The sequence below is a fragment of the Primulina huaijiensis genome, chromosome 18 (genome assembly GCF_012295235.1).
Source record: "Primulina huaijiensis isolate GDHJ02 chromosome 18, ASM1229523v2, whole genome shotgun sequence".
In the NCBI taxonomy this organism is placed as follows: domain Eukaryota; kingdom Viridiplantae; phylum Streptophyta; class Magnoliopsida; order Lamiales; family Gesneriaceae; genus Primulina; species Primulina huaijiensis.
The window spans coordinates 17,724,781-17,738,897 of NC_133323.1; the positions used below are offsets into that span (position 1 = coordinate 17,724,781).

Below are 14,117 nucleotides of genomic sequence, written 5' to 3' on the forward strand. Positions count from 1 at the left end.
CCTTTGGAGTCATGTCTCTTGAGATATCAATGACTACTGAATCAATGATAGAAGACATTTAGTGCAATCTTCTCAGTCTGAGCTCATCCATTTCTGATATCAAGTCAACCTAGCTACTACACACATTGAAGATTGACTCTATCAAGGAGAATACTATGAAGAGTTTACAGCAAGTCGCAAAGGAGGTGACCTCACTTTTTCTCCAAATAGATCAACTGAAGAAGGACCGAGTGACTATTCAGGCTCACTTCAACACTCAAGACATGTTCTCCAAGAGCATGGATTTCTTGCAAAACGTTGTCACCAAAAGAATGGATCAGATGCAAGAACAGATAATGAGTGCCTCATCGAATATCACTTCGGAAGTTCGTAATTTATCTAGCAGGGTTGACAAGTTTGACAAAAAGGGTGAAGAAGAAAAAAATGTGATCAGCAGAAGCAATCAAAGAAGAGACCTAGTTAACAAACTGATCTTGAACCAGCTAAAAGAGCAAAGAAATAGAAGATCAGTTAGAAGACAGTCTCTATTCTTATTCAGTTGAAGAATTTGGCAGATTTTGAAGATTATTTTAGTCAGTTAGTAGATTCTTTTAATCTTTCATTCTTTGTACGAATCTGTACATTGAAAAAGTTGTCAACAAAAGTTTATTTTATCTACAATAAGTTCAGTTGATCAGCTCATATTTTCCAAGTTTTGTCAAACACTAAAAAGGGGGAAATTGTTGGAAACTGAATTTCGAAAATTTGACAAACTGAGTATTTAATAGATTGAACTAACTGATAAAGAAGACTGATAGTAACTGATCTAAAATATACAAACTATCGGTTGCCCATAACTGGAGATTAATGTGAAGATAATCGAATGCAACTGAACCAACTGATTGAACTACGCAGACAACTGAGTGATCAGTTGGAAACTAATCAGTTGCTACAAACAGTTGTGAGCTTATCGGTTATAGCCTATCAACTGATCTTTCAACTGTACACGTCATCAGTTAAGGAAAAGGACATTCAACCGACAACTGTACAAAAGCAGGCTGCAACTGTTAGTGGGAACGCCGCATTTCAGCAATGCAACAGTGTACTACTGTCAGGAGAATGTTGACGTTGCAAACAACGGATAGAAAGATTCAAATCACATTAAATATTACCGTTGGAGGCAAAGCCTATAAATAGCAGAGAAAGAGCAGCTGAGATATACTTCGAACTCTCTGAACCGAACAACTATCAACTGAGCTGTTACTCTGCTGAAATCTTTGCAAACTTCAAAGCTCACGCTTATTGTATACATTCATAGCATTTAAGGCTATACTTCAAGCTTACAAGCACAAACTGATACTGTTGTAATCAGTTGTGCTAAGTCATTTCAGTCCAGTTGAGTACTGTAAATCGTTTTGCAACTAAGAGTTTCAGTTTGGCATTGTTAAGTCCAAAACTGAAGTGGGTCTGTACAACTCTTTGTATCGATCAAAGTCTTTTAGTGAATATCCTATCTTTGTGATAGAAGGGATGACGTATGAGTGTTTGAAATATCCGAATATCTGTAAAATCTTGTGTGTTCTTATTTCAGTTTTATTCTATCTATCAGTCAGTTTATTTCCGCATTATTATTGTTAACTGATTGATATCGACTAACAAGATTCTCGAGTTTCAGTTTACCACTAAACTGACTCAATATTCGAAAAAGTTGTGAAAATTGTTAGTTTTTATTCAACCCCCTTCTAAACACTCTTTCACCCCATAACCGATCCTATCAGTTATTAATTAAATAAGTGAATAAACACTTTTTGTACGATTTAAGTAAATTAATAATATACTTGAGATTATATGTATGTGTTGTTAGCGTATTTATATATTTTTAAATAGACGAGTGTTTGACGTTTTACTAAAAGATCTATTCGGTAATAATAGTTCAACTCAAATATTTTAAACCATATAACATCTCAAGTACATTTCGATTGCTCTACTCACCTGAGACAATTATTGCACCTAACAACCCCTTTTATCAATAATTGCACTCCTTACAATCAATTAGCATCGAACCCATGACTTTGGTTCTGATACTAATTGTTGGACCAAGTATTTGTCAGTTTATAAAAAACTATAGCCGGTGATTGGAGTTCAGCTCGATTATTTTAAATCATACAATAGCACAAGCACTGTGCTTTGATTATTCTACTTAATAGAGACAATTATTGCACTCAACATATTAGAACTAAGAACTTTATGTCATTTTTATAACCACACAAAATAGTTATTTATGTAGGACAATCTTGGATAGTGTTTTGTTAAGTACACTTCATCACCAATTTTTTTTTATCATACAATTGACAAATGTTATTTTTCAAATAATTTTTATTTATTTTTAGTAATTTCATTAGTAATCTCAAATTTTTAGTAATTTCATTAGTAATCTCAAATTCTTAAAATAAGTTATCCAATATTTTATTACTTTAGTTTCTCAAAAAATTATAGTTAAATATGTTCCTTAAATTTAGAAAATACACAAAATGAATATTAAAAATATTTTCATTAAACTTATCATTATTATTTTTTCATCTTAGTTTATGCTTTCATGTTTTTTGAATCAAGTTCTTTAACACTTTTATGTTTTCAATATTCTATTCCATTTCATCTTATTTTTATTGTACCTTAAAAATTAATTTATTTTATTTTTAACTATAACTTATAAAAGAAATACAAATATATTAAAATTTTATATTAAAATAAAATATTTTCTATCAAATTTAATTTTAAATTTTATATAAATATTATCTCATCTTATTTTTATTGTACCTTAAAAATTAAATTTTTTTTAGCTATAACTTATAAAATAAATACAAATATAATAAATTTTTATTTTAAAATAAAATATTTTCTATAAAATTTAAATTTAATTTAAATTTTATATAATTATTTTCAGAATTTTAAAAAACATATATGGGTTTATTTTAAACTTTATCGTGTGTATATTTAAATGAATATAGTACAAATTAATATTTCTATGTTCTAAAAGTTTTAGATATTCAGTAAAAAAAATTTGATATAAAATAAAAAATAATAATTCTATATATTCTTTTATCCCAATATTTAACAAAATATTGGCAAATTGTTTTTATATCCCAACATTTTTTGTGTGTTCTAATAATAATTAATATTTTATTTATAGATGATAAAAAAAATTTATAATAAAAAAATCTAGTGGGTAACCTGAAAAAATATTATATTCATGTAGTCAAAATTCGAATCAAAATCTTGTAATATAAATAAACAAATAGATAAGGATAAATTTGTCATGCAGATAAATTTGTCATGCAGGAATAACTTAGGATGCTGTGGTGTGGTGTGGTGTGGTGTGGTGTGGTGTTATTATTATTTTTTTGAGTGCAAATAACACTCCCGATAATTTTTATCAATTGTAAAATTATGGTAGTTTTTAATACTATTGTTAATTGGAACTGACAAGATTTTGTCATCTGAAAAAGCCGACAGATGGTTATTATCTAATATAGTAAGAGATAAATATATATATATATTTATATATATAAGTTAGTCATTTATACTAAATGCTAAAAACTAGATTAACTATGTTTGATAAATAAATGTTTTTTTTTTAAGAAATGACTAACTTAAATCATATATTGTTATTCTTGCTGTGTAATCATATCAAATAAATCATATAAATTAATATTACAAAATTAATTTGAAATACTTTTATTAATTTTTAAAATTTCATTTTACACTAAGTATCTATAAAGAATATATTAGTTTGTTAGAAACAGTCAAGTTATTATTTAGTATTTTATTTACTTGGATTGGATTGTTTTTGTTTACGGGATCTTTCGCACAAATAATTTTCTGGTCAAATGAGCGTGTTTGACAGAAACATGAGTTTGATTATTTGAATAGGCTTTGTGAAAGTCCTACAGAACTGACAAGACAAAAATTAAATTCAAGAAACTGCAGCTCTCTTTAATTCCTGCCTTCAATTCTTGTTCTTTATAGCATGTTCTGTGAAGGGTTAAGGTGAATTCCTGTGATGGCTGATGCTTTTTATTTCTGTGTCTTGTTCTTGTTGTTCAATCTTTTACTCATCGATTCATCAGCTTCCAAGTGCCCCAAGTTTTCTTTCTTTTATTGTTAGAAAATTTTGAGGTTATGGCTGTTTCCATTCCTTTGCTAGTTTTCTTTATTTTATTAATCGTAACATCTGCTTCCAAGTGCCCCAAGTCCTTCAACTGCGGGAATCTTACTTCCCTGGAGTTTCCGCTGGCTCTTTCTCAAAAAACAGGATGCGGGTTATTAATGGTTAATTGTACAGAGCCCGCAAATCCAAGAATCCAGCTTACCGGTGATGGAAGACAGTATCAGATTTTGGAAAAGATATCTGTAAATAGATTCAAACTCGTGGACCCTGTGATACAAGAAGGCTTGGAAATTTCACAATCTTGTCTTACTTTCAGGAATGTGTCTTTTCCTTTTATTCCTGCAACTTCTCTTTCATTCACCCCCAATCTCACCTTTTTCACATGCGACAATAGTAGCAAAGTAATCGGGGAAACGCGGGCTTTGTTCAAAGGCTACAGGAGCTACACGGGTTGTGTGGGGTTTACGGTGTTTTACTCGACGAACTCTACGGACCGGTTTCCCCCGGGGAGTGATGGTGTTATTCCAGATTGTGCGGCTGTGCAAATGCCTGTTAAGTTGAATCAAGATTCTGGTGACCTGTTTAATATGTTGACCGGTGAATTTGAACTAGAGTGGATTGTTTCTGAAGAATGTGTTGCTTGCCACCTTAGGGGAGGGCAGTGTTTTGCTAATAATCTGAACAAATTTGAGTGCAAAGAAGGTACTATTTCCACTTAGTAAGGTCCAAGTAATTGTATTTCCGATTGTATGGTTCGTGCGTTTATCGTGAGTTGAGTTGGTCGTTGTGAGTTGAGAAGGTACTCAAACTCGGTTTGTAGCTCAGATAATCCACTATCCAGCGCTCTGGCTCAGTGGGTTTTCACTTTCTTGATCTGAACTCGAGTCAGAACTCATGTTTGGGTGAACCTGAAGTTCTTTCGGGACTCGACACGAGTTGGGGTTCGAGTTTGAGCTTAGCTTTTGAATACCTTAATGTTCGACAGGGGATTTTTCTATTTGAAAAATGACATTTCATATGGTTGTATTTAGTGCTTGTTTCTTGTTTTTGTCATCAGACATGCCTCACTAATTTAGGTCTGTTACTTTGTTTGCAGATACAACTAGTTCGGCAGTGGTGGTGGCCGCAGGTAAATGTCTAAAAAGAAGATATATTACTATTTCGTAATTTTCCTCTTCATTTGTAGTGATTCCTGACTTGACGACTACGATTTATGATATTCAGCTACTTCTGGTGGCTCTGTCATCATTGTGGCATGCCTTTTTGCGTGTTTCATAATATATAATCGCAAGAAACGGATGGATGGTGCTTCAGGAAACGCTACTCGGCATCCCTCAAAAGCGGACATCAATTGGGGGAGCTTCAAATATGGCATAGTCATCTTCTCCTACGCAGAACTCATGGAGGCCACCAGCAATTTCGCTTCTTCCAATGAACTTGGGGATGGAGGCTTTGGAACTGTGTACTATGGTAAGAAAAAGCTATTAGTTATATACTAATATGCATTTGGGAAGTTAAGAAGATTATTTAAGATTTAGCTGATATTGAATTCATGTTTATGTTAACAAGGTAAACTTAAGGATGGAAGAGATGTCGCAATAAAACGCTTGTACGATCACAACTACAAAAGAGTAGAACAATTTATGAATGAGATCAAGATTCTTACTAGTATGAGGCACCCAAATCTTGTTTCGCTATACGGCTGCACATCTAGAAGAAGCCGTGAACTGCTGCTTGTATATGAATTCGTCCCTAGAGGCACGTTGGCTGACAATCTCCATGGCGATTCTGTGACACCTCTCACATGGAATCTCCGTATGAAAATTGCCATAGAAACAGCAACCGCCTTAGCTTACCTTCACAAATCCGACATAATACACCGTGATGTCAAATCGACCAACATACTATTAGATCATAGTTTTCGTGTCAAAGTTGGGGATTTTGGGATATCAAGACCTTTTCCTACAGATGCGACTCATATCTCCACTGCCCCGCAAGGGACTCCTGGATATGTCGATCCCTCGTACTATCAGTGCTACCAACTTACGAGTAAGAGCGATGTCTACAGTTTCGGAGTGGTGCTGATCGAGCTCATCACTTCAATGCCGGCAGTGGATATAAGCCGAAACACACAAGACATCAACTTGGCTAACCTAGCCTTGATCAAGATTCAGAGCCGCGCGTTTGATGAGTTGATCGACTCGTCTCTTGGATACAAGACTGATGCTGAAGTAACCCGAATGACTACTTCTGTGGCTGAGTTGGCTTTCCGATGTTTGCAAAACGAAAAGGAGCTGAGGCCTTCGATGGATGAGGTGTTGGAGTTATTGAAGGGGATTCAGGTTGGAGACAATTACAAATTCGAGGCAACAGATGCGGCTGGAGGTGATGGAAACATCCCGCCTTCCCCTGAGACTGAGGATGTTCTGTTGGTGAAGAACAAGAATTATGATCAGCGGTCACCTGTTGCTGTAACTGATCCATGGAGAAGTGACTCTACTGCAAGTTCCACAGGATGATACATATAATAGTTTCATATATTCTTTTTTTTTTTAATAGAAAATTTATACTGCCAGAATGCCATGTAGAAAGTCTTCATATTGGCTACAAATAGATTGTGGTGTGTGTTACTCTACACCTTCTGTTACAAAAGCATTAAATGTTATTATTATGCATAAAAGGCAAAGATGTATATTGTGACTTCCTGACTTATTGGAATCCCAAAATACAAGAGTTGTGCCTATAAGATTGTTTTGAAAATTATCTTATTGTATGTAGATATTCATGATATCGTTCAAAGACCATTTGTTTTTAAACTGGGAGGGAGTTTGTTAGAATTTAGTTTCGAATATGATATCTAATTTCAAACTTGAGACATTGATAGCAAATTAGATGTATAGGGAAAGGACAAATTCTGAACTAGGGTGATTTGTGAAAAATATTTTAGAAAGTGTTCTTTTATTTATAGTATTAGAGAGTGTCGTATATGTTTGTTTTGTTTTCTAAATAAATGGGGTTGTAGATTATTGATATCAAATAATCTATTATTTAATTTCTCTAATGGCACATAGAAATTTCTAATTGAGAGAAAATGAATTTTAAGATAAAAACACAACTATTGCTATCACGTTTCGAGATCGGGGTTAGTCAACACCGACGTTATTCAACAATCACATAACCACCAAACAACAAGTCTCGTAGTATAGTATAAACGAAAACCAGTTTATTTTATAAATATCATAAAAGATAATCGTCTTTACAATATAAACTCTAAAAACGAAAAAAAAAATTCGTGGAAACGTTTATAACTTGAATTAAAAACTTAAAAGAAACATAATTAAATAGACTTCTTGATTCTCTCTATTATCAGCCTCAAGACTGGTCACGTTCTTCTTCCTCGATGTGACACTCCAAACCTCGCCACGAAATCATATAACATGTGACATCATATGCATAAAAAAATTTCTTTTCAACAACGTAATAATATAATGCACATTCGACAAAATAATGCAATCATAACACTATTTACATCAGTGAAGCAGAAACAATATAATAAGTACACACAAAACTTAAATAAGACAATGAGTTATATTTTCTCTATCCACTATTAACTACATGACTTTTTTTACTAGATATACCTAGTCCTTCACCTCTATCCTATCTCACATCATAGTCTTGTGACCTGTCCAATAGAAATTGTCCCCGAAAAGTGAACATACACAATAATAATCATCGTGACACATAAAAATTATATTAACAATAACACAAGATATAATTGATATCATAAAAAGAATAGTCACTTCACTGTTTCTGACAACCAATCCAACCAACAATATCAACAAAAATCACTTTCATTCTCATTCCACTACAACAAACAATAGCAACGATACGTCGCACCTCTACTCCGATTACAGTAATATCGTCAGTACATCATCAACATTAACGATATGTCGCACCCCGACTCCGACGACAACAATATCACCAATACGTCGATATCTGAATACTGCGACAAACAACATGAATGATACGTCGCACCCCAACTCTGGCGACAACAATATCTTCAAAACGTCGTTCTCTTAATACTGCGACGACAACAAAAAATCGCTTCCTAATCACCGACAGCCAACAACATCAACAATAATAAACAATAACAAATAAATATCAAATCACTCATTTCCGAAGATTTACCATCTTTCAACACAATAGTATTTATCAATACTAAACAATAACAATATATGCCTGTACGTCAACACGTACATGATAATCGAGTATATATAAAATCTGGTTATTTCTTTGATCTTGAGACTTGTGACGTATCTATATAATTTAATAACAATAATCATATCATTGTCACTGTATCAACACAATCATAGGAGCCTCAATATATAACATCAAATAGCCCAACAACAATTATTTCAACAAAAATATAAACTCGATTATACATATTCATCGTTTAAAAATTAATATTTCGGTGTATTTAGTTATCAATAATAACATCAAATACACCATAATAAATTAACTTCAATTAATAGGCTATATAAAAACACCCGTTAAACTACAAAAATTTAATATCAACACATCGTTTATACTCCATAGACTCCGAATATAAAATCAGAATTAATAACAACTAATAAACAAATCCGCAATTTCAATCCAATTATTAAAATCCTTAATTATAATAAATTGAGAATAATTCAAAAAAACATCACTCTAATATTCTTTTCTTCATTAAAATCATATACTATCCAACAATCTTCAGTTTCTATATGATTTAACAGTTTATCAGATTTATTTCAGAAATCGACGAATTTCAAACATTGCCAAAAATATAAATTTTTTTACCTCAAATAGAAGATATCGTGTCAATGATATCAGAACTGAAGTCGATTTGTCAATTGAATAAATCGGTAAAATGGAAGATCGAAAAGAAAATTCGAAACTATATTCACTCTTCTCTTCTCTGTCTCTGCCTCTGCTTCTGCCTATTCTGTCGTGTGAGTTAAGTGGATTTCAAATATGAATTCCACCGACTCAATCAATTTTTTTCTATTTTTTTATATTATATTAAATAATATAATATAATATAATATAATATATCATGTTTAACATTTTCAATATCGATATATCCGTTTGGACAAGTCAAACAATTAAATTTTTCAAAACTCAAAACCCGAAAATTCTATATCTTTGAGTTTTCTTCGTCAACTCCAAATTTCAAATCATTTGGACTTTATATGACAAAGATATGACATATTCGTTATTTTAACATTATTAAATATTTAGTAATATCACATTACTAAATTAACAAATATTTATATTCACATCATACATTACATTTCTACCCCTTTTAAATAAATTTACATGCGTAAATAAAGATATGTCATACCATCAGAATAAGTAGTGGTAGAGCTCTCTCAGATGCCGCTCCGTCTCCCAAGTGGCCTCTTCGACACTCCTATGCTCCCACTGAACTTTCAACATCGGTATAAGCTTACTACGAAGCTTCCGTTCAGATCGATCCAAAATACAAACTAGTATCTCAACATAAGACACATCAGGATCTAATTGAATCTCAGAAATATCCAACACATGTGAAGGATCCGGCTCATTCTTCCGCAACATCGACACATTAAACACATCATGAATGCCAGATAAAGATGGAGGTAGGGCCAATCGATAAGCCAAAGTGCCTATCCGCTTCAATATCTCATACGAGCCGACATACCTCAGTGCTAACTTCCATTTCATGCCAAATAGCATTGTGCCCGAAAGAGAGAAACTTTCAAAAATACTCGATCGCCCTGCTGAAACTCTAAGGATCTTCGTCATTTATTTGCATAGGCGACCTATCTATCTTGAGCTACTTTCAATCTTTGATGTATCAACTTTACTTTCTGTTCCATCTTATTAATCATCTCAGGACCTGTAACTACAGCTCGATCGACATCATCCTAGTATAATGGAAATCTACAATGTCTCACATAAAATGCTTCAACTAGAGCTATCTGAATACTTCTCTGATAACTATTATTATACGCAAACTCTACCAATGGAATAGATGACTCACAAACAGATATAAATCCGTAAAATAAGCACGCAACATATCCTCCAACGTCTGAATAGTACACTCAGTCTAACCATCTATCTGGGGGTAATAAGCCGTACTCAATCTCAACTCTGTCCTCATCGTAGTCTACAATCCTTCCCGAAAATTAGAAGTAAATCAAGGATCTATATAAAAAATAATACATTGGAATCCCATGCAACCATACAATCTCTCATATATACAACTGTGCCATCATCAAATACATACTACTCATGCTATAGGGTATAAAATGCGCAACTTTCAACAATTGATCAACAATCACCCAAATAGCATCAATGGTTCCAGTGTTTTTTGGCAAATGAGTCACAAAATCCATCGATATGTGCTCCCATTTCCAAGTCGGCTCTTCTAAACTCCTCAATTCACCTCCTGACGTTATCATCTCTGTTTTGATCTGTTGACAATTGAGACATCGACATACAAAATCAATCACATCACGTTTCATTCCCTTCCACCAAAACTGAGAGCACAGATCCATATACATTTTCTTGCCACTAGGGTTCATAGAATACCGACTGCAATGTGCACGTCGCAACAGGCCCTGGCGCAACCCAGATTTATGAAGAACTACTCATCTATCATTCATCCTCAAACTGCCATCATCATCTACTCTGAAATGAGTATCTTGTTTCCGAGAAATAACTCTTTCCATCTCCGAACTCTCATTTGTTATCTACGCCTCATGAATACAACCATATATATCATGTTCAGCTAATAAGGTAGATACCTGGATAGGATTCGTCGAGATATCAAAATCATATCCTAAGGAACAAAAAAACATCATCATAGCTGATAAACGACTCATATCCTTTGCAGTACAGCTCACTTTACGACTCAATGCATCAGCTGTAAGATTGGCTCGACCAGGATGAAACTCAATCTCACAGTCATAATCTTTCAACAAATCTAACCACCGTCTCTGTCTCATATTCAACTCTGTCTGTGTAAACAAAAATCTCAAACTCTTATGATCCGTATGTTGGAACATTTTATGTTTGCAATCTGGATTTTGATGTTAACAAAACTTGTTATTTTTTTCTAATAAATTTACCTAAGTACGCAGAAGCTGAAACTGAGCAGGATTCGAACTAATCAGCTACCGAGCCAAAACTGAAGCTATCGAGACGCAAAATAAAAGCGCCAACTGATTGCCCAAACTAAACCAGTTCAACTAATTGACCAGCTGGTAGGTAGTTTAGCAGAAGACTTTCAGAAGCCTGACCAGTTGATGAAGAGCTCAAATGATGAAGAGCCTAGCTGATGAGTTCAACTGAAGTAGTGAAATTAGTTCAGCTGACGAGCCAACTGATTTAACCAAACCAATTCAAGATCAGTTTAACTGACCAGTTCAAAACATCAGTTAGGAATCAATCAGTTCGCAGAACACGACAAGATTATTCAAATGGAATCCAGCTGTGCGCATTAAGGAAAAGCTTTTGTCCAGTCAAAGGACAATAATGGATGTTGCAACAGAGCGTAAAGCAAAAACGTTCCAGAATGGTTGTCGGAAAGTATAGACATATTTGGAGGAACAAATTCAAATTTTAACAAACATATTTGATGAGTTTTGGTGTACGGTCACATTGCCTCTATAAATACAAGATCAAGGCCATCAAGAAAAATATATATATGAGTGTGTGAAAAACAGAATAGAGAAGAAGAAGGGCACGCATAATGCACATCAGTTTACAAAGAGCAATCAGCCTTGATTAGAGGGAACATTTCAAATTGTTATCAACTTAGTTTAGAAGCATTTTTCCCTCAGTGTTTGAGAACACTTTTGTGTTGTTTTCATATATCAGTTCTCACACACAACACACTCACCATCACTCACATATACAGAAAATATAGCATACTGACTAGCTGAGTGAGTCTTTGACACATAAACGTTAAACATGTGTTGACTGAAAGGTGCTGCCTTCAGTCTAGACTAGGAGTTCAGTTAAGTAGTATGGTAAGTTCTAAGATGAGTAGGTTTATACAAGCTGTTGTATAAATCAAAGTCTTCTAGTGGAACCTACTCGAGGTGGTAAAAGGGGTGAAGTAGGAGCAATTGAGGTCTCCTAACATCCATAAACATATCTTGTGTACTTAACTGTTTAACTATTGTTTTCAAACACATTTGATCAGTTCGAGTTGTTATCAATTCAGTTATCACTATAACTGAACTGATACAAGCTAGAACTGATCCCCCTTATTTCAGTTATTCAGTTTACACAAGTTAAAAGGCTTTCAAATTAGTCAGCCTTCTTAACGAAGGATTACTTCAATTATTTTTCGCTTATTTTAACACAAAACTCGATTTAATTTATCGGTTTTTACATTATTAGAACACAAGCTATTGAAGCTCATTGAGAATACTGTGTTTGAAACGCCTTCATAGGTGTGAGAATCGATCCATCAACGTATAAATCGTAAGCGAGGTACCATATAAATAATGCCGCTCACCAGGACCCTAAGGCACGTCCCTAGCCCCTGGTCCAGCCCTTTCCACCATCCCTTTGCCCATGGAACCACACGCACCAAAACAAAACCTATGTGCGAATTTCGGAGTAACGGCCACAGCTCTGTACCAGCTTGTCCAAGCCCTGATCGAACCCTTCTTAGGACCCTTCTTAGACCTTGGCTAGGACTCCATGCAGCACCCTTGGCCGTAGGGACCCAAGCCACTCGATTTCCCTCTCTCAGCCTGCACGCATGTTGTGTGCAAGCTGCTCCAGGTTTTATAGCCTTCCCTTTTGGCTTTTATCACTTCAAAACCTACTCTTAAACATTTAGACCGACTCTTGAATCCCTTGGTTTGCATCCTTCCTTCAACATATTTTTTTGATTACCTTCCTCGTGTATGTATAAGACCTAATTCATTCTATTTCTAAAAAAGATTAATAATCCTTAACTTTTCGAGCTAGGTCTCTTTAAGCTACTCCTTTGTCAGCTAGCCTCGCTTCTTTTCTGTTTTCCTTTTCATCTTCGTCCTACGCTTTAATTCTGTCCTAGTTGATCCTGATTTAACATTAGAAGTATATTGAAAATTCCCAAAAACATCAAGAATTCTTATGAAAACATGAGATGCATATGTATAAAACATAAAACCATCATCATCATTAACTTTCACAAAAAATCAAATGCATGCAATATTATGGAGTGAATGGTATGCATAAAGAAAGGTTTAAAAACATGTCTTTGCGTTTAAAACGTTCGAAATATGAATATCGAAGCGGTGGAACGTCGATGATGAACGAAAGACGATTTATACCCTTTTTCTCTTCAAAACCCCACCGAAAACCAATATTGGGATGCAAGAGAGTCGGGTGATTATTGTTGGAAGGAAGAACGAGGAAGAAATCGAAGAACGAATGAGAAAAAAAATTGAAATCTTCCTGAAACAACTCTCGTTTTTTACTTTAAAATTCTACAATTTTTTTTTATAAGCATGATTTCGAAAATCCACCATTTAAATAATTTAACATTTCCATAAATCAAAATACTTTAACATATTAAAATCTCAAATGTATAAAAATCCCTAAATCGTCAATTAACCAAAAATCCTACATCGACCTTTGACAAGATCAACTAACATCAAAATAAAGCATAAAAGAACATCTCTAATAAATCATTAACAAAAATCTTTTAAAACTTTTAACTAACAAGCTAATGCGGAAATAAATGTCCCTCGGGAGTGTACTGTTTGCCTCGATTCACACAAGCGTCAATACCTCCCTCAATATCATTACCTGCAGCATTCAAACCTAGTGAGTCTAATGACTCAGCACGTCCAAAACATGAGTAACAAATCATACATATACAAGCACACGCATTAAAATCATACTTTCACTTAAAATAGCATTTTTATCATAAATAGAT

At 33.9% G+C, this 14,117-nt stretch overlaps 2 protein-coding genes across 2 annotated transcripts; one reads left to right on the plus strand and one right to left on the minus strand.

Moving 5' to 3' along the window:
- The first annotated feature begins 3,861 nt into the window (after positions 1–3,861).
- LOC140964802 (LEAF RUST 10 DISEASE-RESISTANCE LOCUS RECEPTOR-LIKE PROTEIN KINASE-like 1.1) lies at positions 3,862–6,880 on the plus strand. The gene is made up of 4 exons (XM_073424744.1): positions 3,862–4,849; positions 5,244–5,276; positions 5,372–5,617; positions 5,717–6,880. Exons 1-4 carry the CDS (start codon positions 4,159–4,161, stop codon positions 6,664–6,666), a joined length of 1,920 nt encoding a protein of 639 aa, XP_073280845.1. The 5' UTR covers positions 3,862–4,158; the 3' UTR covers positions 6,667–6,880.
- Positions 6,881–9,535: 2,655 nt separating this feature from the next.
- LOC140963969 (uncharacterized) lies at positions 9,536–9,976 on the minus strand. The gene has a single exon (XM_073423450.1). It carries the CDS (start codon positions 9,974–9,976, stop codon positions 9,536–9,538), a length of 441 nt encoding a protein of 146 aa, XP_073279551.1.
- Positions 9,977–14,117: the final 4,141 nt, after the last annotated feature.